Here is a 21,951-nt window from a genome sequence, read left to right on the forward strand (position 1 = left end):
CCAAAGACAATTACCTTTCCCAACTGGTTTAGCATCCTACTAGAGGGATGGCCATACTAGACTTAGTATTAACCAATAGACCTGTCAGAACAACAGATGTGCAGGTTGGGGGACACCTCGGAAATAATGACCATAAAGTAATAACTTTCCAGTTGTCGTTTAAAAGAGCGTTTCTTCTGCGCGGCACAAAAACGACAAGCTTCCAAAAAGCTAAATTTGACCAGCTAATAGCGATCATTAGCCTCATTAACTGGTAGAATGTCTTTAAAAATAAAAATGCTGCCACAAAATTGGATATTTTTAAAAGCCATACTAAACTCTAACTGTGAGAGGTTCATACCTTATGGGAATAAAAGGGTGAGGAACAAAAAAAAAATGTGGATAAATAGAAATGTAATGAAGTCAATAAAGAAGGAAGAGAGGCTCATTTCCAAAGAGAGTAAAACTAACCCTAAAATGTTCTTCAATTATATAATGGTAAAAGGTTTAAACCAGAAAATGTTGGCCCTTTACAGAGCGATGAGGGTGGAGTTGGCCCTTTACAGAGTTGGGTGGAGTTGATGAGGAGAAAGTGAATCTATTAAATATTTTTTTCTCCACTGTGTAAAAGTAAACTTCCCATTAAAAGTGGCATGTCTGACCCAGTAAGAAGTGCAGCAGCGTCTTGAAGAAATTAACATAGCCAAATCACTGGATCCAGATGGCATATATCCCTGTATCCTAAGAGAATTAATGTCATAGACAGACCCTTATTTCTAATATTTAACCCTTTCATGACCAAGGGTCGTTGATGCCCCAGTGTCCAGGTCAAAATTTACAAATCTGACATGCGTCACTTTATGTGGTAATAGCTTTGGAACACTTTTATTTATCCAAGAAATTCTGAGATTGTTTTCTCGTGACACATTGTACTTCATGATAGTCATAAATTTGAGTCAATATATTTCAACTTTATTTATGAAAAAATCCCAAATTTCTAAAAAAAACAGAAAGTCATACCTAATAAAATATTTATTATTTAACATTTCCCATATGTCTACTTTATGTTGGCATCATTTTGGAAATGTCATTTTATTTTTTTAGGACATTAGAAGGCTTAGAAGTTTAGAAACAATTCTTAAAATTTTTAAGGAAATTTCCAAATCCCACTTTTTAAGGACCAGTTTAGGTCTGAAGTCACTTTGTGAGGCTTACATAATGGAAACCGCCCATAAATGACCCCATTGTAGAAACTACACCCCTCAAGTTACTCAAAACTGATTTTACAAACTTTGTTAACCCTTTAGGTGTTCCACAAGACTTAAAGGAAAATGGAGAGAAAATTTTGGGCAGATTTTCCATTTTATTACATTTTTTCCTTTAACACATTGAGGGTTAACAGCCAAACAAAACTCAACATTTATTACCCAGATTCTGCGGTTTACAGAAATACCCCACATGTGGTCGTAAACTGATGTAAGGGTGTGCGGCAGGGTGCAGAAGGAAAGGAACGCGTATGGTTTTTGGAAGGCAGATTTTGCTAAACTGGTTTTAAATGTCATCTGCCATTTAAAGCCCCCCTGATGCACCCATACAGTAGAAACTCCCAAAAAGTGACCCTATTTTGGAAACTAGGGGATGAGGTGCCAGTTTTATTGGTACTATTTTGGGGTACATATGATTTTTAATTGCTCTATATTAAGTTTTTTGTGAGGCAAGGTAACTGAAAAATGGCTGTTTTGGCACTTTTTTTTTTTTTTTTTTACAAGATTCATCTGACAGGGTAGATCATGTGCTATTTTTATAGAGCAGGTTGTTACGAACAATGATATCAAATATGTCTACTTTCTTTGTTTGTTTCAGTTTTACATAATAAAGCAATTTTGAAAAAGAAATTATGTTTTTGTGTGTCCATTTTCTGAACGTCATATGTTTTTTATTTTTCTGCCGATCGTCTTGTGCAGGGGCTCGTTTTTTGCAGAAAGAGTTGAGGTTTTTATTCGTACAATTTTTGGGTACATAGGATTTTTTGATCATTCATTATTACACTTTATGGGGCAAGGTGACCAAAAAATTGGCTGTTTTGAAACTGTTTTAATTTATTTATTTTTACAGCGTTTATCTGAGGGGTTAGGTCATGTGACAGTTTTATAGAGCAGATCGTTACGGACGTGGCAATAACTAATATGTATACTTTTTCTTATTTATTTAAGTTTTACACAATAATAGCATTTCTGAAACCAAAAAAATTATGTTTTCGTGTCTCCATAGTCTGAGAGCCATAGCTTTTTTTAGTTTTTGGGCGATTGTCTTAAATAGGGTATCATTTTTTTGAGGGATGAGGTGACGGTTTGATTGGTACTATTTTGGGGGTCATACGCCTTTTTGATCGCTTGCTGTTGCACTTTTTGTGATGTAAGGTGAAATTTTTTTTACACAGTTTTTATTTTATTGTTTTATGGTGTTTATCGGACGGGGTCTATCATGTGATATCTTTATAGAGACGGTCGTTATGGACGCGGTGATACCTAATATGTGTAGTTATTTATTTTTCATTTTATATAGGAAAAGGCAATTTAATTTTTACATTTTACATTTTTATTTTTACTTTTTTTTTTCACATTTTTTTTTAATCAAGTCCCTCTTGGATCTTGAAGATCCAGTGGGGCTGATGGCTGTACTATACTTTGCAATGCTTTTGCATTGCAAAGTGTAATACAATCAGATGCCCTGTAGGTGGCAACAGTGGACACTTTTGCAAAGCGTCCGGTTGCCATGGCAACCATCGGGGCTGCCATCGCAGTGCGGCAGCCCCGATGGTGGAGAGAGACAGCCCACTCCCTCTACTAACCCCATGGATGCCGCTGCCGTAACATCTATGGGGTTACAACAGAGTGTCAGCATAGAGATGACACTCTGATGATGGCGGCGGCTCAGGAATGGAGCCGCCGCCATCAAACACAGCAGGGGGACCGAGCGGGGGCAGCGCTGGAAGGGGGGGTGTCACGGCCAGCATTGAGGGAGGTGGGAAGCAGGAGGAATGTATGGGGCGGGGAGGGGCGGACATCAGGGCACTGTAGACACAAGGTGGGGTGCAGATTGAGGGGGCCCAGATGGGGGGGCTGCACAGATCGGGGGGGATGCACAGATTGGGGGGGCTGCACAGATCGGGGGGGGGGAGGGCACGAGGACACTGTGATTTCAGGCTCTGATCTAAGAGTGCAGATCAGAGCCTGAAACCGGCATTTTTTCACTGCCTCAATCCGATTGGTTAGTCTGCATAGACTAACCAATCGGATCGATTGCCGGCAAGGGGCCACTCTGATTGGTCCCTTGCCGGCATTACTGCACTGTATGCTGTCCGTGACAGCAGCAGGGCAGGGGCAGAAGCTTTAATCCAAGCGCTTTGCAGCGCTTGGATTAAAGAGCTGCCAGAACGTTTATATACGTGGTACCTGCACGGGGTATGTGCAGCTATCACGTATATATACGGATTACGGTCGGGAAGGGGTTAAGGACCCTATAATGACATGGAGTCTTCCACAGGATTGGTGCTTAGCAAATATGGTGCCAATATTCAAAAAGGGGTAAAAAACTGAGCCTGGAAACTAAAGGCCAGTAAGTCTAACATCTGTCATGGGTAAACTGTTTGAGGGTTTTCTAAGAGAAGTTATCCTGGAGTATCTCAATGAAAATAAGTGTATAAAACCATATTAAGCTTCATGAGGGATCAGTCATGTCAAACTAATTTAATCAGTTTCTATGATGTATTAAGTTCTAGACTTAACTAAGGTGGGTCAATAAATGTCATATATCTTGACTTCTCCAAAACACTTGATATTATGCCACAAAAAAGGTTGGTACATAAAATGATAATGCTTGGACTGGAGGAAAATGTTTGAAAAAAAGTAACTGGCTCAGTGACAGAAAACAGAAGGTGGCTTTAACAGTACATGCAGTTTGGGTCACCATCACTAGTGGGGTACCAGAGGGGTCAGTATTGGGCCCTATTCTCTTCAATATATTTATAAATGATCTTGTAAAGAGGTTGTATAGTAAAATAAAATAAAAATTGTTAACAATACTAAACTGTGTTAAGTAATTAAAATGAAAGAGGACAGTGTACTGCTACAGAGGGATCTGGATAGATTGGAGGCTTGGACAGAGAAGTGTCAGATGAGGTTTAACGCTGATAAATGTAAGGTTATGCATATGGCAAGGGAAAGTGTAACTCATCAGCGCATACTAAATGGTAAAACACTGGGTAACACTGACATTGAAAAGGAATTTTAGTGTACAGCAAACTTAACTGTATAAATTAGTGTCAGGTATTTGTTGCCAAGGCCAATAAGACAATGGGTTGCATCAAAAGGGGCATAAGATGCTTGTGATGAGAACATAGTCCTATCACTTTACAAATCGCTAGTCAGACCACACATGGAGTAACTTGCAGGATAACAGGCTGAACTGGATGGACATGTGTCTTTTTTCAACCTTACAAACTATGTTACTAAATCAAGAATATTAGAGCTGTCATATTGTTATCCTTGACTGCTACAGAAAGACTGTTTTGCATTTTAAAATTCAATAGTATAGTCCTGCCATAATTAAAAAAATAGATTTGTTTTGTTATTCTATGAATATTGAGATTAAAAAAAAACATTTTTTTAATGGAAGCATTCCTTTAACAATGACTTATTTTTCATTCTTGATATTTCATATGAGATAAATAATAACAATAATACCAAGAAGAAATTATTTCAGGAATGCATGCATATAGTCTTCATTAAAATGTCAGTCCATGTCTCCTGCGTAATTGATTGTTGTGCTCACTTAAGACCATAATGAATGGCAGCAATATTTTCAGAAAAGGAAATCTAGTTCATTTGTATCAAGGTAAAACTAGCAGTTACAGTTTTGTATGCAAAACACATTGGGCTGTTAATGGACCAATAATGCCAGATGGCTTTTAGGCTCTCTGACTAAAGTACTACAGTCTGCACAAGTGAAAATATTCTTATGGGTAGAAAGAATGAAAACTTGTTGTGTGGATTTATAAATGAGATTCTGCATGAAAGCATTTTGCTTTTTTCATCAATCATTTCAATAGCATGCATTTATCTTGCTGCTTTACGTATCTCCTGTCTATAGTACTGTATACAACTCTATCATTCATCGGTGATTGTTATCACTCACATTACAAATCACGTTCGAGAGCAGTTTACCTAACAAAAAGCCTGGAGAAAATAAAACTCATCAGCATTGCTGGTGAAAGATGGCCAACTCTAATCATGTGGTTTACACAAGAAACTATGGTAACCACTATTTCTATAGGCACAAGAGTGTATTGTAAATGTATTGATGTATGGCTGCTAGTAGGATATTCATGCTGGACCAGAGAATATATGATAATGACGGTGACCCATTTAGGTTGGGCTTTTAGAGAAGCATATTGGATTTCAGTCCCGCTTTTGGAACCTTGTGATTTATTAAAGCGGCTCTCCAAGAATAATTTAAAACGGACCCCAGTAACCTGTCCTGGCATGTGAGCAGGACTGGTTGCCTCCACTTGCAGAGGTGCCTAGGAGGTTGAGGAGATATGACCTCGCTACACACTAAACTCGGGCGCTTCCATATACTACATATTGGTGAGTTTTTCTGTCAGATTGCTCAGTCATGATTGCATATCATAGGCAGGATCACATCATTACCAGGACACGACCCCTCACCCCCCTAGGCAGCTCTACAATGTGTGGCAAGCAGTCCTACTCACAGGACAGGTTGCTTTCTGCCATTTTATATCCTTCCCAGAGAATCTAAAGCATTTGCCCTGTTTAGACAACCCATTTTTTATTTAAATTAATACTATAGGTATAGATACCTCTTTCTCCAAAAAGTAGACCTCTTTCACCCTACCCTATGTTGCATTAGCCTCTTAATGTCAATTGAGTGATAGAACCTGTATTAGAGTACTTTCACACTAGCGTTATTCTTTTCCGACATTGAGTTCCATCCTAGGGGCTCAATACTGGAAAAGAACTGATCAGTTTTATCCGCATGCATTCTGAATGGAGAGCAATCCGTTCAGGGTGCATCAGGATGTCTTCAGTTCAGTCTTTTTGACTTTTCAGGACAGAAATAATACCGCAGCATGCTGCGGGTTTATCTGGAATGCCGGATCCGGCATTTTTTCCCATTGAAATGCATTAATGCCGGATCCAGCAAAACAGATCCGGCATTGCGGTCTGCGCATGCTCAGACCGCAAAAAATGGTAAAAACAATAAATGCCGGATCCGTTTTTCTGGATGACACCGGAGAGGCGGATATGCATTTGTCATACGGATCAGGCAACGGAACCAGGCAATCAGGCATTCTGGCAACGGAACTGCCTGCTGGAATCCTCTGCCGCAAGTGCCCTAAGCCTATCTTGTATGATCCTGCCTGCTGAGCTGTGTATCTAAACCCTTATGCACACGACCGTATCCATTTTGCGATCCACAATTTTGGCAGTCCCATTGAGTTCTTTGGATTTGAGGTCCTCATTTTGAAGACCAAAATAGGACATGTTCCTGATCCGTCTGACAAATGCCATCAGTTTGCATATGTTTTGACGGATCTGGCAGGCAGCGCAAGTGTGAAAGTACCCCTAAGTAAGCAATGTAATGATGAAGACAAATTAGCAGCTCACTGAGGTGTCAGATTACAGCTGCTGCATTAAGGAGTATATGAAGAGAGGAATAGGAAGCATCTGTACAGGCAATGAGATAGAATGGCATTATATAAATTGATACCATGATACAGATTGGAACACACCCCAAGTATTCTACTTTTTTACCCTATTGCTGGATTCACTGCAACAATAGTCACTTATCATGTATAACGTCCTCCATGTGAAAGTGTGAGAAATAGGAAAGCAGTATCTCCCCTTTCATATGTGTGCAGTGTATGGGTGACATCATAGCAGTTGCCAACAGAACCACACAACAAAAAAAAAGTTATGCCTTCGCATATAATTAACCATAGAAAACAATCTGTAAAACTTAAAGATAGTCTTTAAAAAAAAAAAAAACACAAAAAAAACCCACTTTATTCTATGGCCTGTTAGAAAGTACATGATTTAAATTGTGATAAAGGTAACCTTTTCCCCAGTGGCTGAATTTGTGAGATAGTCCCTCCCTTTTATTGTGTAATGTGACTGACACTCTGACTGTCTAACAGACACAGTGTCTTATGTGTAAACAGGAAGTCAGTTTATCTAGTCATTGCTATGAGATTGACACTTTTATAGGAATGAATAGAGAAACTGACTTCCGGTCCACACATAAGACACTGAAGGACATTTATCAAGACTGGCTTGCCCATAAGTCAGTATTGATATCCCTGCACTGGCGTGAGATGCGCCTAATTTATTACGAGGCAGGCACCAGACACTGAAGTCAGTAAATCTAGAAGCCTCACCCTCCTGCTAAGCCCTTTTCTCAACACTTCAGAAAAGTGGCAAGAAGCTTAAAAGCTATTTAAGCCTTTGGGGGCAATTTTTTATTGTTGCATTGCACTCATTTAGAGCTAAAAATATATTTTTTTAATTGGTCTTTGTTAAAAATTTGGAGCCCTTTTTTCTGTACAGAGCTAAGATGCTCTAGTAGCAGGATCTGAATTTTCTCTCTATTCTTTCAGCCAGCTCACCTGATGGGCTCCTTATCTCTGCTCTCTGACCTTATAAACACTCATTTTAGCTCAATTCTTATGTGACCGATAAGAATGTGGCTTACATAAGTGTTTATGACCCTTTGTGACAGTACAGATCAGTATTTTTAATAAAGACCAATTGAAAACATTATTTTAGCCAAATATTATATTAAAAATTGTCTTTGAAGGTGTATCTAGCCTTTAACAAGTTGTAAATTATGGTGGACATATGACGTGTGCCATAGTCTGCAATTTTTTATGCCATAATAATGGTGTAGAACCATTGTTAAATGTCCCCCACTGTGTTAGCTGGACAATCACAGTGGACAATTTACACCATGTACCCTTATAACTGGCCAGAGAATAACCATTTTTGTCACAGTGCTTAAAGTAATTGAAAGCCATTGAAGAAAACACTTACCTGAAGCTGAAAATTTGTAGCAAGCTCTTGGTACTGAGGGGAATTTGGATCACTAAGCTCAGTTGTAAATTCTTGGTTGTTGAGGGTAACTGTGAACTCCACAATCTGCTGTTTTGGTTGCTCTGGTACTAAGTTGGTGACTTCTGTTTCCTAAAAATTAAACAAATCTTAAAAGTTTGTTGAAGAATATGGACCATAATAATTCATGGGTCATACTTTACTCCCCTTCTTCTTGCTTTAGTGTTTTTGCTTGCTGCCAAGATGTGATATGTGCATGGCCACTAAGCAGTCACTCCAATGTCTGTACCTACCTAGGTGATATCTATCAGCAGAGATCAGCTCAATGAAAAGTGATCTTTTTCTTGTTGGGTGGTCACCAGCTGATCACCTCCGCCAAGCAGAATCTCAGCTGCCTTCTTTGTGAAACTTAATTCCCCCAACAGTTTTACATCTCTATATTGGAACATTGTAGATTATTTTTATTTTTTTGCTGCATTAGTCCTCTGCTGTATGGAATATGATCTCTGTATGCATTTATGATTAGAGACATGTGGAGACTATTTGGTATACTCTATCAGCATAGCTTTCAAGGGAAAACTTACTACCAAATCCAGCAAGAAATGGTGGGAAAAAAGGAGGGTTCTTAAGTGGCCAAGTACAAACCAATATCCCTTCCAGATTCTGTGGAACAGTCTGTGTATGCAAGAAAATACTCAAATATTGCACTTCTTAAAGTATGCTCTATGGAAGAGTCTGCAAAAATGTCTCCCAGTAGATGCCAGAACCAAGTTATAAGGAACACCTATTGGTGGTTGTTTCTGTCAAAGATGGCAAAACATTGTATTACAGCAAAGAGTTCACATTTTATTCACATGTATTTGAAATAAAATACAAACCGGATTCCAAAAAAGTTGGGACACTAAACAAATTGTGAATAAAAACTGAATGCAATGATGTGGAGATGGCAAATGTCAATATTTTATTTGTAATAGAACGTAGATGACAGATCAAACGTTTAATCCGAGTAAATGTATCATTTTAAAGGAAAAATACGTTGATTCAAATTTTCACGGTGTCAACAAATCCCCAAAAAGTTGGGACAAGTAGCAATAAGAGGCTGGAAAAAGTAAATTTGAGCATAACGAAGAGCTGGAAGACCAATTAACACTAATTAGGTCAATTAGCAACATGATTGGGTATAAAAAGAGCTTCTCAGAGTGGCAGTGTCTCTCAGAAGCCAAGATGGGTAGAGGATCACCAATTCCCACAATGTTGCACAGAAAGATAGTGGAGCAATATCAGAAAGGTGTTACCCAGCGAAAAATTGCAAAGACTTTGCATCTATCATCATCAACTGTGCATAACATCATCCGAAGATTCAGAGAATCTGGAACAATCTCTGTGCGTAAAGGTCAAGGCTGTAAAACCATACTGGATGCCCGTGATCTCCGGGCCCTTAAACGACACTGCACCACAAACAGGAATGCTACTGTAAAGGAAATCACAGAATGGGCTCAGGAATACTTCCAGAAACCATTGTCAGTGAACACAATCCACCGTGCCATCCGCCGTTGCCAGCTGAAACTCTACAGTGCAAAGAAGAAGCCATTTCTAAGCAAGATCCACAAGCTCAGGCATTTTCACTGGGCCAGGGATCATTTAAAATGGAGTGTGGCAAAATGGAAAACTGTTCTGTGGTCAGACGAGTCATGATTCGAAGTTCTTTTTGGAAATCTGGGACGCCATGTCATCCGGACCAATAAGGGCAAGGACAACCAAGTTGTTATCAACGCTCAGTTCAGAAGCCTGCATCTCTGATGGTATGGGGTTGCATGAGTGCGTGTGGCATGGGCAGCTTGCATGTCTGGAAAGGCACCATCAATGCAGAAAAATATATTCAGGTTCTAGAACAACATATGCTCCCATCCAGACGTCATCTCTTTCAGGGAAGACCCTGCATTTTTCAACAAGATAATGCCAGACCACATTCTGCATCAATCACAACATCATGGCTGCGTAGGAGAAGGATCCGGGTACTGAAATGGCCAGTCTGCAGTCCAGATCTTTCATCTATAGAGAACATTTGGCGCATCATAAAGAGGAAGGTGCAACAAAGAAGGCCCAAGACGATGGAACAGTTAGAGGCCTGTATTAGACAAGAATGGGAGAGCATTCCTATTTCTAAACTTGAGAAACTGGTCTCCTCGGTCCCCAGACGTCTGTTGAGTGTTGTAAGAAGAAGGGGAGATGCCACACAGTGGTGAAAAATGGCCTTGTCCCAACTTTTTGGGGATTTGCTGACACCATGAAATTCTGATTCAACATATTTTTCCCTTAAAATGGTACATTTTCTCAGTTTAAACTTTTGTTCCGTGATTTATGTTCTATTCTGAATAAAATATTAGAAGTTGGCACCTCCACATCATTGCATTCAGTTTTTATTCACGATTTGTATAGTGTCCCAACTTTTTGGGAATCCGGTTTGTAAGAAATCTGACTATCTATTGAATTTATAGCTTAAAAAAAGTAACAGAAAAGTAAAGTAAAAGTAAAAAAAAGTAAAAGTAGCAGACACTATAGTAAATACCTGTAACAAAGGCTTTGACTCATTTAGAATTTCATTCAAAGGAGTGTCATTTGTGGTAACAAAGAAAGCCGGTTCAGACTGAGGGAAATCTGTAATGTAAAAGAAATAAGTTACAATTCTTACATGTAGACTTCTCGGCATAAAAATGATAAATGTATGAATAACCATAACCATTAACCATGTTAGCCTTACTTTTATGCAAGCTGTCCAACCTCAGACAATTAGCTGTTCTATCCGCTTTAGTGTACATTCACATGAGGCAGGTTTCCAGAAACAACTACTGAAGGAATAACTTTCAGATATATGGAATGCATTTTTCAATCTAAATTTCTGCAACAAATATGCTAAGTGTGAATATATCCTAATGTCTCCTAATAGCACTAGTGAGGGTCCAAGTGGCCCGGCCTCTTCCGTCATACCTTTAGGACGATATTGACAATTGTTGACAAGCACACATTGACCAAGTAATGCACATCTTAGTGGATCTCAGTCAGGTAGAGATTGACAGGTTTTTCTCCTTTGCTGTATTGTATGTAATTATAGCAATTTACTATGACATTGCATAAATTTCTACAATGACAAATTTTCAATCTTGTGGCTCATTTTAATAAATGCAGGTTCCTAATCACAGGAAACATAATGTAGCTGATATACCAAACTGTTTAACATTCCAAGTATTGCACAATGTTTAATTGTCCATTGTGAAATTATAGCTCCAAATACTGCATGATTATTGATTAACATTGGCAAATGTAAAAAGCTGCCATCTTCCCACCTCTGTTGCTGTTATAATTTAGATTTTGTTGAATCGTGTTTAAAGACACTCTTGCAACAAACATGCTATCTTCAGCTAATGGCTTTATTTTAATTGTAATTTTGACTTGCTTAAATATCCAAAACTACAGAAATGACATTACCATAATATTAAAATAGAATACCTAGAAAAGTTAGTGCGATCAAACTGATGCATACAAAGCATAAACTGCTTGATCACACAACCAAGCTGGTGCACAATTAATTTTAGGCTCTACAGCAGGGTATATATTGAGGCACCGTTACATTAATATTGGGTGGCATCTCCCCTTCCTGCAATACATACTGCCACTCTGACATGGTATCAGTTAGTGTTGAGCGAATCGTGCTTCGGATCTTAGATCCAAAGTTAATTTGTTCAAAACTTCCTTTGAATGCTTTACAGAGATTCGTCTCCATACAGCATTCAAATATTTGGGCTCTGGCGAGGCAAATTCGATATCACCAAAGTCTCACTGGACTTCAGGATTGGATTTTTCAACTTTAAAATCATTTTAAAACATGGATCCGCAGTTGGCTTTGGTACCCAGGTACCAAATTGTACTGAAGATGACTTTTAAAATGGTTTTAAAGTTTAAATGTTAATGGCCAAAGTTATTCACCGAAATCCCTTGAGACTTCGGTGATAACTCTGTTCACCTTGCCAGAGCCCATACATTTTAATGTTGTATGGAGACCTGTTCCAATTCAGCATTAAAATGAAGTTTTGAGCGAATTGAATTCGGATCTAGGATCCAAAGCTCGATTCGCTCAACATTAGTAACGGTTATACAGATGCTGGATATCTTCCTTGGACCCATAGTTCAGCAAAGGTGGCTGTTTCCCAATCCAGTCCAGAGGAGCTGCTGGGTAATCTGAAGAGCACATTGTGTAGATGAAACACCACAAGTCATAAAAGGCAATAGGACTGGTTCCACAATGTCTGGGACATACCAAAGGTTGGTCAATGTTTCCTTGAAGAATACCAGATGAGAACATCCATGATAGCTAATAGCTAGTGTTGATCGAGCACCAAAGTCCTCGGGTGCTCGAGTATTACACCTCGGGATGCTTGGGTGCTCTACTGAGCACCCGAGCACAATGGAAGACAATGGGCGAACCCGAGCATTAAACCAGGCACCCCCCTGCTCTGAAGAGGGGAGGGTGTCTGGTTCACATGAAAAGGTCAGAAATTGATGGAAACACCACTGAAATGGTTCGGGCACAGCATGGGGAGGATGTCTGAATGCATCTTGGACTCCCAGGTCGCTGTTGGGAACGATGTTGTCCGAGTAGTATGCCAATTTTACAGACTGACAATAATACGCACAAAACCGACGATAAAAATCGGTTTTAGAGGAAAAATTGTTAAGAAACATTCTTTCCTGTATATTTACTTGTATATAAAGTGGAAGTGCTGCCAAAAATTACAAGGAAGAGGCACTCCGATACAACCTGTATATCACATAAAGGAGGGCCTCATTCACATTGTGGTACAATTGTTCAGGTAGTGGGACTCCTACACTCATAAAGCCTATGACAGGGCTGCCAAAAATTTCAAGGAACTGGCACTCCAATACACCCTTTATTACACATAAAGGAGGGCATCATACAGACCCTTGAAAAATTATGATTGCTGGCCTGCTGGTGACCCTAAAAAACATTAGCGGCAAGGGCCTGCTGGTGACCCTCTAAAACATTAGGGGCGAGGGCCTGCTGCTGATCTGACCATCTAAAACATTAGGGGTGAGGGCCTGCTGCTGAGCTGAATATAGCACCGGAATATTTTGACGGGTTGTGAAAATTTCATAACAATCACCATCACAGAATCAATGAATTCTCTTAAAACATAACTTTTACTGTCGTTAATATAAAAAATAGTCCCATAGCATAAATAAATAACAATTCGGCACGTGCCAATAAATTAAAATGTGAAAAAGCCTTACTTTATCTTGGATATGATGATCCTAAATATATTAGGCAAAATATTATAACTTTTGAAGACAGCTTATCGGCACAACAGATAATAAAGAAGTAAGGTCAGGGCAGGAGTGGAGTGGCGAATTTAACCCTCACAATACCCCTGCCTACAAGCAGAGCATCAGCCCCGAAAGGAGCGACCCCACTTCCGTTGTCACCTGGTTTAGCCCTATGGATGAGTAAGGTATAATCCTCCACGGTGTATTCGTCCCTTGTCCCGATGCGTTTCCCCAGTCAATAAAGGCTGGTTCATCAGGGGATCAAAGATGAGGCAATAGATGGCAACTATGATAATTGCATTCTGGTCCGGTATTTATGTCAAGATAAAGTAAAGCACACTGATAGACTACAAACCATGACTTAAATAACACATTGGGCGCCAAAAAAGGCGAGTCCGCCCTCTGCATGAGCCAATAAGCACTGCTGGCTTCCTGATCGCGCCACTTCCGGTATTTGGAACGCATGCCGCCGTGTCCGAAACAGCAAGTGACGCAAAAGTGGTTCCTATATGATCTATGATACGCTGCTGCTGCTGAGCTGACCATCGAAAAAATTATGGTTGAGGGTCTGCTGGTGAGCTGACTCTCTAAAACATTAGGGACGAGGGTCTGCTGCTGATCTGACCATGAAAAAAATTATGGGCGAGGGCCTGCTGCTGAGCTGACCATCGAAAAAATTATGGTTGAGGGTCTGCATCTGATCTGACCCTCTAAAACATTAGGAGTGAGAGCAGCCAAATACGCATGTCGATATGATGGAGGAGGAGAAGGAGCACGAGAAAAGGAAGATTGAACCATATACCCTTTTTGTGGTGGAAGGGGTGCATGGGAATACAGTGTATTCAATACACCATAAAAGCCACATTTAAAGTGCCTTTATGTTCAGCCGCTTTCCTCTGGTGGAGTAGAGAAGTCAGGGGCAATCCGGACCTTGTTCAATTTGATAAGAGTCAACCTGTCTAAAGGTTCTGCCTTGGTACTCATTCTGTATTCTTATGTGGTATGCCATTCCTGTATTATTCCTGGTAGAAGTTTACAAATATTTACAAAAAAAAGTTATGAATGAATTGCTAGTAGTCTGCAGTAAAAGTACTGCTGGGTGTTATTTGTAGCTGGCATGTCTAACTGTCAAATCAGTGCTTCTGGTGTCAGACTGTACAGGGACCCCCCCAACTGGTAACACCCCTCTGTACCATCACCATGGTAAAAGATCATGTGATGGATCATGTGATGACCGGAGTGACGTCACCACAGGTCCTGTTCCTGCAATCAGCAAAGAAGGAAACAGAAGAGAAGCCGGGCTGCGCGATCAAGTGGACTAAGGTGAGTTAAATTATTATTTATTTATTTTTTAACCCCTCCAGCGCTATTTTACCATGCATTCTGTATTCAGAATGCTATTAGTTTCCCTTATAACCATGTTATAAGGGAAAATAATAATGATCGGGTCTCCATCCCGATCGTCTCCTAGCAACCGTGCGTGAAAATCACAGCGCATCCGCACTTGCTTGCGGATGCTTGCGATTTTCACGCAACCCCATTAATTTCTATGGGGCCTGCGTTACGTGAAAAACGCACAAAATAGAGCATGCTGCTATTTTCACGCAACGCACAAGTGATGCGTGAAAATCATCGCTCATGTGAACAGCCCCATAGAAATGAATGGGTCAGGATTCAGTGCGGGTGCAATGCATTCAACTCACGCATCACATCCGCGTGGAATACTTGCCCGTGTGAAAGGGGCCCAAGGCTTTTGGAGATACTTTTATAACCCTTTCCAGCTTTATGCAAGTCAACCATTTTTAATCGTCGGTCTTTTGAGAGTTCTTCTGTGTGAGGCATCATTCACATCAGGCAATGCTTCTTGTGAAAAGCAAACCCAGAACTGGTGTGTTTTTTATAGGGCAGGGCAGCTGTAACCAACACCTCCAATCTTATATCATTAATTGGACTCCAGTTGGCTGACACCTCACTCCAATTAGCTCTTGGAGATATCATTAGTCTAGGGGTTCACATACTTTTTTCACCTGCACTGTGAATGTTTACATGGTGTGTTCAATAAAAACATGGTAACATTTAATTCTTTGTGTGTTTTAGTTTAAGCAGACTGTGATTGTCTATTGTTGTGACTTAGATGGAGATCAGATCACATTTTCTGACCAATTTGTGCAGAAATCCATATAATTCCAAAGGGTTCACATACTTTTTCTTGCAACTGTATGTGGTATCTTTGTAATCATAGTAACCAATTTTCTACGCAGTAAAAAGGTCTGTTTCACTGCATAGGAAACTGTAAAAACAAACAAACCCATAAAACTGTGGCAGAATAATGTTTTGTATTTATAATTCCACCCCATTTGGAATTTTTTTCCCGCTTCTTACCACATTGCATGCAACTGTATATGGTACCATTAGAAAGTACATCTTTTCCACAAAAAACAAGCCCTCATACGGATATGTGAATACAAAAATAAAAAAGTTATGGCTTTGGGAGGGCTGCGAGTAAAAAATGAAAATGAAAAAATGGAAAATCACCTGGTCTTGAAAGGGTTAAAGGAGTCTTCCAAAACTTTAATACTGATGAATCATCAGAATCTGGTTGGTGGGGGTCTGACACTTGGGATCCCTGACAATTAGCAGTAGTGCCAGAGCCTTCTCCTAGCGTCTCCTAGGTCAGTGACAACACGCTTATCGGTCACATGGCCTAGGCGCATCTCAGGCCCATAAAAGTGAATGGGGCTGAGCGCGATACCAAGCACAGCCACTATACACTGTATTACGCTGTGCTTGGTAAGCAGGGAGAAGGCTGCGGCCCTCACAGGCACGTCAGTGCCTTCTCAAACAGCTGATTGTTGGGTGTCAGACCCGCACTGATCAGATACTGATGACTAGAGTTGAGCGAACACCTGGATGTTCGGGTTCGAGAAGTTCAGCCGAACCCGATCCGAACTTCGTCCCGAACCCGAACCCCATTGAAGTCAATGGGGACCCAAACTTTTCTGTACTAAAAAGGCTGTAAAACAGCCCAGGAAAGGGCTAGAGGGCTGCAAAAGGCAGCAACATGTAGGTAAATCCCCTGCAAACAAATGTGGATAGGGAAATGAATTAAAATAAAAATTAAATAAATAAAAATTAACCAAAATCAATTGGAGAGAGGTCCCATAGCAGAGAATCTGGCTTCACGTCACCCACCACTGGAACAGTCTATTCTCAGATATTTAGGCCCAGCACCCAGGCAGAGGAGAGAGGTCCCGTAACAGAGGATCTGGCTTCATGTCAGCAGAGAATCAGTCTGCATGTCATAGCAGAAAATCAGGCTTCACGTCAGCCACCACTGCAACAGTCCATTGTCAGATATTTAGGCCCAGCACCCAGGCAGAGGAGAGAGGTCCCGTAACAGAGGATCTGGCTTCATGTCAGCAGAGAATCAGTCTGCATGTCATAGCAGAAAATCAGGCTTCACGTCAGCCACCACTGCAACAGTCCATTGTCAGATATTTAGGCCCAGCACCCAGGCAGAGGAGAGAGGTCCCGTAACAGAGGATCTGGCTTCATGTCAGCAGAGAATCAGTCTGCATGTCATAGCAGAAAATCAGGCTTCACGTCAGCCACCACTGCAACAGTCCATTGTCAGATATTTAGGCCCAGCACCCAGGCAGAGGAGAGAGGTCCCGTAACAGAGGATCTGGCTTTATGTCAGCAGAGAATTAGTCTGCATGTCATAGCAGAGAATCAGGCTTCACGTCACCCAACATTGGAACACTCCATTGGCATATATTTAGGCCCCGGCACCCAGACAGAGGAGAGGTTCATTCAACTTTGGGTAGCCTCGCAATATAATGGTAAAATGAAAATAAAAATAGGATTGAATGAGGAAGTGCCCTGGAGTCCAATAATATATGGTTAAGGGGAGGTAGTTAATGTCTAATCTGGACAAGGGACGGACAGGTCCTGTGGGATCCATGCCTGGTTCATTTTTATGAACGTCAGCTTGTCCACATTGGCTGTAGACAGGCGGCTGCGTTTGTCTGTAAGGACGCCCCCTGCCGTGCTGAATACACGTTCAGACAAAACGCTGGCCGCCGGGCAGGCCAGCACCTCCAAGGCATAAAAGGCTAGCTCTGGCCACGTGGACAATTTAGAGACCCAGAAGTTGAATGGGGCCGAAATGTGGGCAACTCTGCTGTCGTTGCGCAGGCACTGCAGCATGTAGTCGCTCATGTGTGCCAGGCTGCCCAGGGGTAAGGACAAGCTGTCCTCTGTGGGAGGCGTATCGTCATCGTCCTGCCTTTCCCCCCAGCCACGCACCAGTGATGGACCCGAGCTGCGTTGGGTGCCACCCCGCTGTGACCATGCTTCATCCTCATCCTCCTCCACCTCCTCCTCATCCTCGTCCTCCTCGTCCTCCAGTAGTGGGCCCTGGCTGGCCACATTTGTACCTGGCCTCTGCTGTTGCCAAAAACCTCCCTCTGAGTCACTTCGAAGAGACTGGCCTGAAAGTGCTAAAAATGACCCCTCTTCCTCCTCCTCCTCCTCCTGGGCCACCTCCTCTTCCATCATCGCCCTAAGTGTTTTCTCAAGGAGACATAGAAGTGGTATTGTAACGCTGATAACGGCGTCATTGCCACTGGCCATGTTGGTGGAGTACTCGAAACAGCGCAACAGGGCACACAGGTCTCGCATGGAGGCCCAGTCATTGGTGGTGAAGTGGTGCTGTTCTGTAGTGCGACTGACCCGTGCGTGCTGCAGCTGAAACTCCACTATGGCCTGCTGCTGCTCGCACAGTCTGTCCAGCATGTGCAAGGTGGAGTTCCACCTGGTGGGCACGTCGCATATGAGGCGGTGAGCGGGAAGGCCGAAGTTACGCTGTAGCGCAGACAGGCGAGCAGCAGCAGGATGTGAACGCCGGAAGCGCGAACAGACGGCCCGCACTTTATGCAGCAGCTCTGACATGTCGGGGTAGTTGTGAATGAACTTCTGCACCACCAAATTCAGCACATGCGCCAAGCAAGGGATGTGCGTCAAATTGGCTAGTCCCAGAGCTGCAACGAGATTTCGCCCATTATCACACACCACCAGGCCGGGCTTGAGGCTCACCGGCAGCAACCACTCGTCGGTCTGTTGTTCTATACCCCGCCACAACTCCTGTGCGGTGTGGGGCCTGTCCCCCAAACATATGAGTTTCAGAATGGCCTGCTGACGTTTACCCCGGGCTGTGCTGAAGTTGGTGGTGAAGGTGTGTGGCTGACTGGATGAGCAGGTGGAAGAAGAGGAGGAGGAAGCCGAGAAGGAGGAGGTGGCAACAGGAGGCAAAGAATGTTGCCCTGCGATCCTTGGCGGCGGAAGGACGTGCGCCAAACAGCTCTCCGCCTGGGGCCCAGCTGCCACTACATTTACCCAGTGTGCAGTTAGGGAGATATAGCGTCCCTGGCCGTGCTTACTGGTCCACGTATCTGTGGTTAGGTGGACCTTGCTACAGATGGCGTTGCGCAGCGCACACTTGATTTTATCGGATACTTGGTTGTGCAGGGAAGGCACGGCTCTCTTGGAGAAGTAGTGGCGGCTGGGAACAACATACTGTGGGACAGCAAGCGACATGAGCTGTTTGAAGCTGTCTGTGTCCACCAGCCTAAATGACAGCATTTCATAGGCCAGTAGTTTAGAAATGCTGGCATTCAGGGCCAGGGATCGAGGGTGGCTAGGTGGGAATTTACGCTTTCTCTCAAATGTTTGTGAGATGGAGAGCTGAACGCTGCCGTGTGACATGGTTGAGACGCTTGGTGACGGAGGTGGTGGTGGTGTTGGTGGTATATCCCCTGTTTGCTGGGCGGCAGGTGCCAACGTTCCTCCAGAGGCGGAGGAAGAGGCCGAGGCGGCAGCAGCAGAATAGGCCGAGGCGGCAGCAGCAGAAGAGGTAGCAGGGGGAGCCTGAGTGACTTCCTTGGGTTTAAGGTGTTTACTCCACTGCAGTTCATGCTTTGCATGCAGGTGCCTGGTCATGCAGGTTGTGCTCAGGTTCAGAACGTTAATGCCTCGCTTCAGGCTCTGATGGCACAGCGTGCAAACCACTCGGGTCTTGTCGTCAGCACATTGTTTGAAGAAGTGCCATGCCAGGGAACTCCTTGAAGCTGCCTTTGGGGTGCTCGGTCCCAGATGGCGGCGGTCAGTAGCAGGCGGAGTCTCTTGGCGGCGGGTGTTCTGCTTTTGCCCACTGCTCCCTCTTTTGCTACGCTGTTGGCTCGGTCTCACCACTGCCTCTTCCTCCGAACTGTGAAAGTCAGTGGCACGACCTTCATTCCATGTGGGGTCTAGGACCTCATCGTCCCCTGCATCGTCTTCCACCCAGTCTTGATCCCTGACCTCCTGTTCAGTCTGCACACTGCAGAAAGACGCAGCAGTTGGCACCTGTGTTTCGTCATCATTAGAGACATGCTGAGGTGGTATTCCCATGTCCTCATCATCAGGAAACATAAGTGGTTGTGCGTCAGTGCATTCTATGTCTTTCACCGCTGGGGAAGGGCTAGGTGGATGCCCTTGGGAAACCCTGCCAGCGGAGTCTTCAAAGAGACTGCTGCATAACTTGAGGCTCAGACAGTTTCCCTGGTATGCATGGGGGTGATGTGACAGACTGATAGGGTTGGTTTTCAGGCGCCATCTGTGCGCTTTCTGCAGAACGTGCTGGATCCACTGTCGGCCACCCAATTGACTAATGCCTGTACCTGCTCAGGCCTTACCATCCTTAGAACGGCATTGGACCCCACCATATATCGCTGTAAATTCTGGCGGCTACCGGGACCTGAGGTAGTTGGTACACTAGGACGTGTGGATGTGGCAGAACGGCCACGTCCTCTCCCAGCACCAGAGGGTCCACTAACACCACCACGACCATGTCCACGTCCGCGTCCCTTACTAGATGTTTTCCTCATTGTTATGGTTCACCACAACAACAAAAATATTGAAGGTAATATAGAATGGAAAGAAATAGCGGCACTCACCAGTGTGGTCAAAGTTTGCAGCTTTATTGTGATCCACAATAACATCAGGCAGTGGGGGAGAGGCAGTTCACAGCACGCATAGGTCAGCGGCGGCCGTTTCGCGCTAAATGCGCTTCATCAGGCTGAACGTTCAGCCTGATGAAGCGCATTTAGCGCGAAACGGCCGCCGCTGACCTATGCGTGCTGTGAACTGCCTCTCCCCCACTGCCTGATGTTATTGTGGATCACAATAAAGCTGCAAACTTTGACCACACTGGTGAGTGCCGCTATTTCTTTCCATTCTATATTACCTTCAACTTGAATCTCGCTCTCACAGCTGAGCACCGCCGCCTGTGTGTGTCCTCTTCAGCCATATACCGCATTGGATCCTGGTACGCTCACATGCTGAGCCGCCGCGAGTGGTGCCGCCCCCTATCTCGTTTTTGCTACAACAAAAATATTATTTGGCCCAATGTATTGTATTCAAATTCAGCTGAATATAAATTTGAGGACTAGTATTTAGGCGCTGGGTGACCGGTATGGATTTACTGACAGAATTAGACTTGGAAATGCACAGTAGCGTGTGTGTGAAGTTATTCTGAATGACCCTATGTGCACCTTGAATATTATATACCCTTTTAGGGATAGATTTCAAATAGCTCTGATATAGCAGAAACCACTAAATTATGAAATTGCTAAATTGGGAATTGTATTTCAACCCTGAACAAAAAATGTGCTTTGACGGACACTAAATAACTTGCCCAGCCACAACAGTACAGCGGTAACGACAGATTTAGCGGGATATAAATTTGTGGCCTAGTATTTAGGCGCAGGGTGACCGGTATGGATTTAGTGACAGAATTAGACTTGGAAATGCACAGTAGCGTGTGTGTGAAGTTATTCTGAATGACCCTATGTGCACCTTGAATATTATATACCCTTTTAGGGATAGATTTCAAATAGCTCTGATATAGCAGAAACCACTAAATTATGAAATTGCTAAATTGGGAATTGTATTTCAACCCAGAACAAAAAATGTGCTTTGACGGACACTAAATAACTTGCCCAGCCACAACAGTACAGCGGTAACGACAGATTTAGCGGGATATAAATTTGAGGCCTAGTATTTAGGCGCTGGGTGACTGGTATGGATTTAGTGACAGAATTAGACTTGGAAATGCACAGTAGCGTGTGTGTGAAGTTATTCTGAATGACCCTATGTGCACCTTGAATATTATATACCCTTTTAGGGAAAGATTTCAAATAGCTCTGATATAGCAGAAACCACTAAATTATGAAATTGCTAAATTGGGAATTGTATTTCAACCCTGAACAAAAAATGTGCTTTGACGGACACTAAATAACTTGCCCAGCCACAACAGTACAGCGGTAACGACAGATTTAGCGGGATATAAATTTGAGGCCTAGTATTTAGGCGCTGGGTGACCGGTATGGATTTACTGACAGAATTAGACTGGGATATGGCCAAAAAATAACCACACTATTGCTGGTTAAATGCACTTGGTGTG

The 21,951-nt window shown here is 42.7% G+C and overlaps 1 protein-coding gene across 1 annotated transcript in view; it reads right to left on the reverse strand.

The window, feature by feature from the left end:
- Nucleotides 1-21,951, reverse strand: part of IMPG1 (interphotoreceptor matrix proteoglycan 1) — a 103,919-nt gene that overhangs the window by 40,443 nt on the left and 41,525 nt on the right. The window contains exons 5-6 of the mRNA XM_044291123.1: nt 10,678-10,766; nt 8,091-8,240 (exon numbers count right to left, since the gene is read on the reverse strand). Coding sequence (XP_044147058.1) covers nt 8,091-8,240; nt 10,678-10,766 — 239 coding nt within the window. The remainder of the gene's footprint in view (nt 1-8,090; nt 8,241-10,677; nt 10,767-21,951) is intronic.

The sequence above is a fragment of the Bufo gargarizans genome, chromosome 4 (assembly GCF_014858855.1).
Source record: "Bufo gargarizans isolate SCDJY-AF-19 chromosome 4, ASM1485885v1, whole genome shotgun sequence".
Taxonomy (NCBI): Eukaryota; Metazoa; Chordata; class Amphibia; order Anura; family Bufonidae; genus Bufo; species Bufo gargarizans.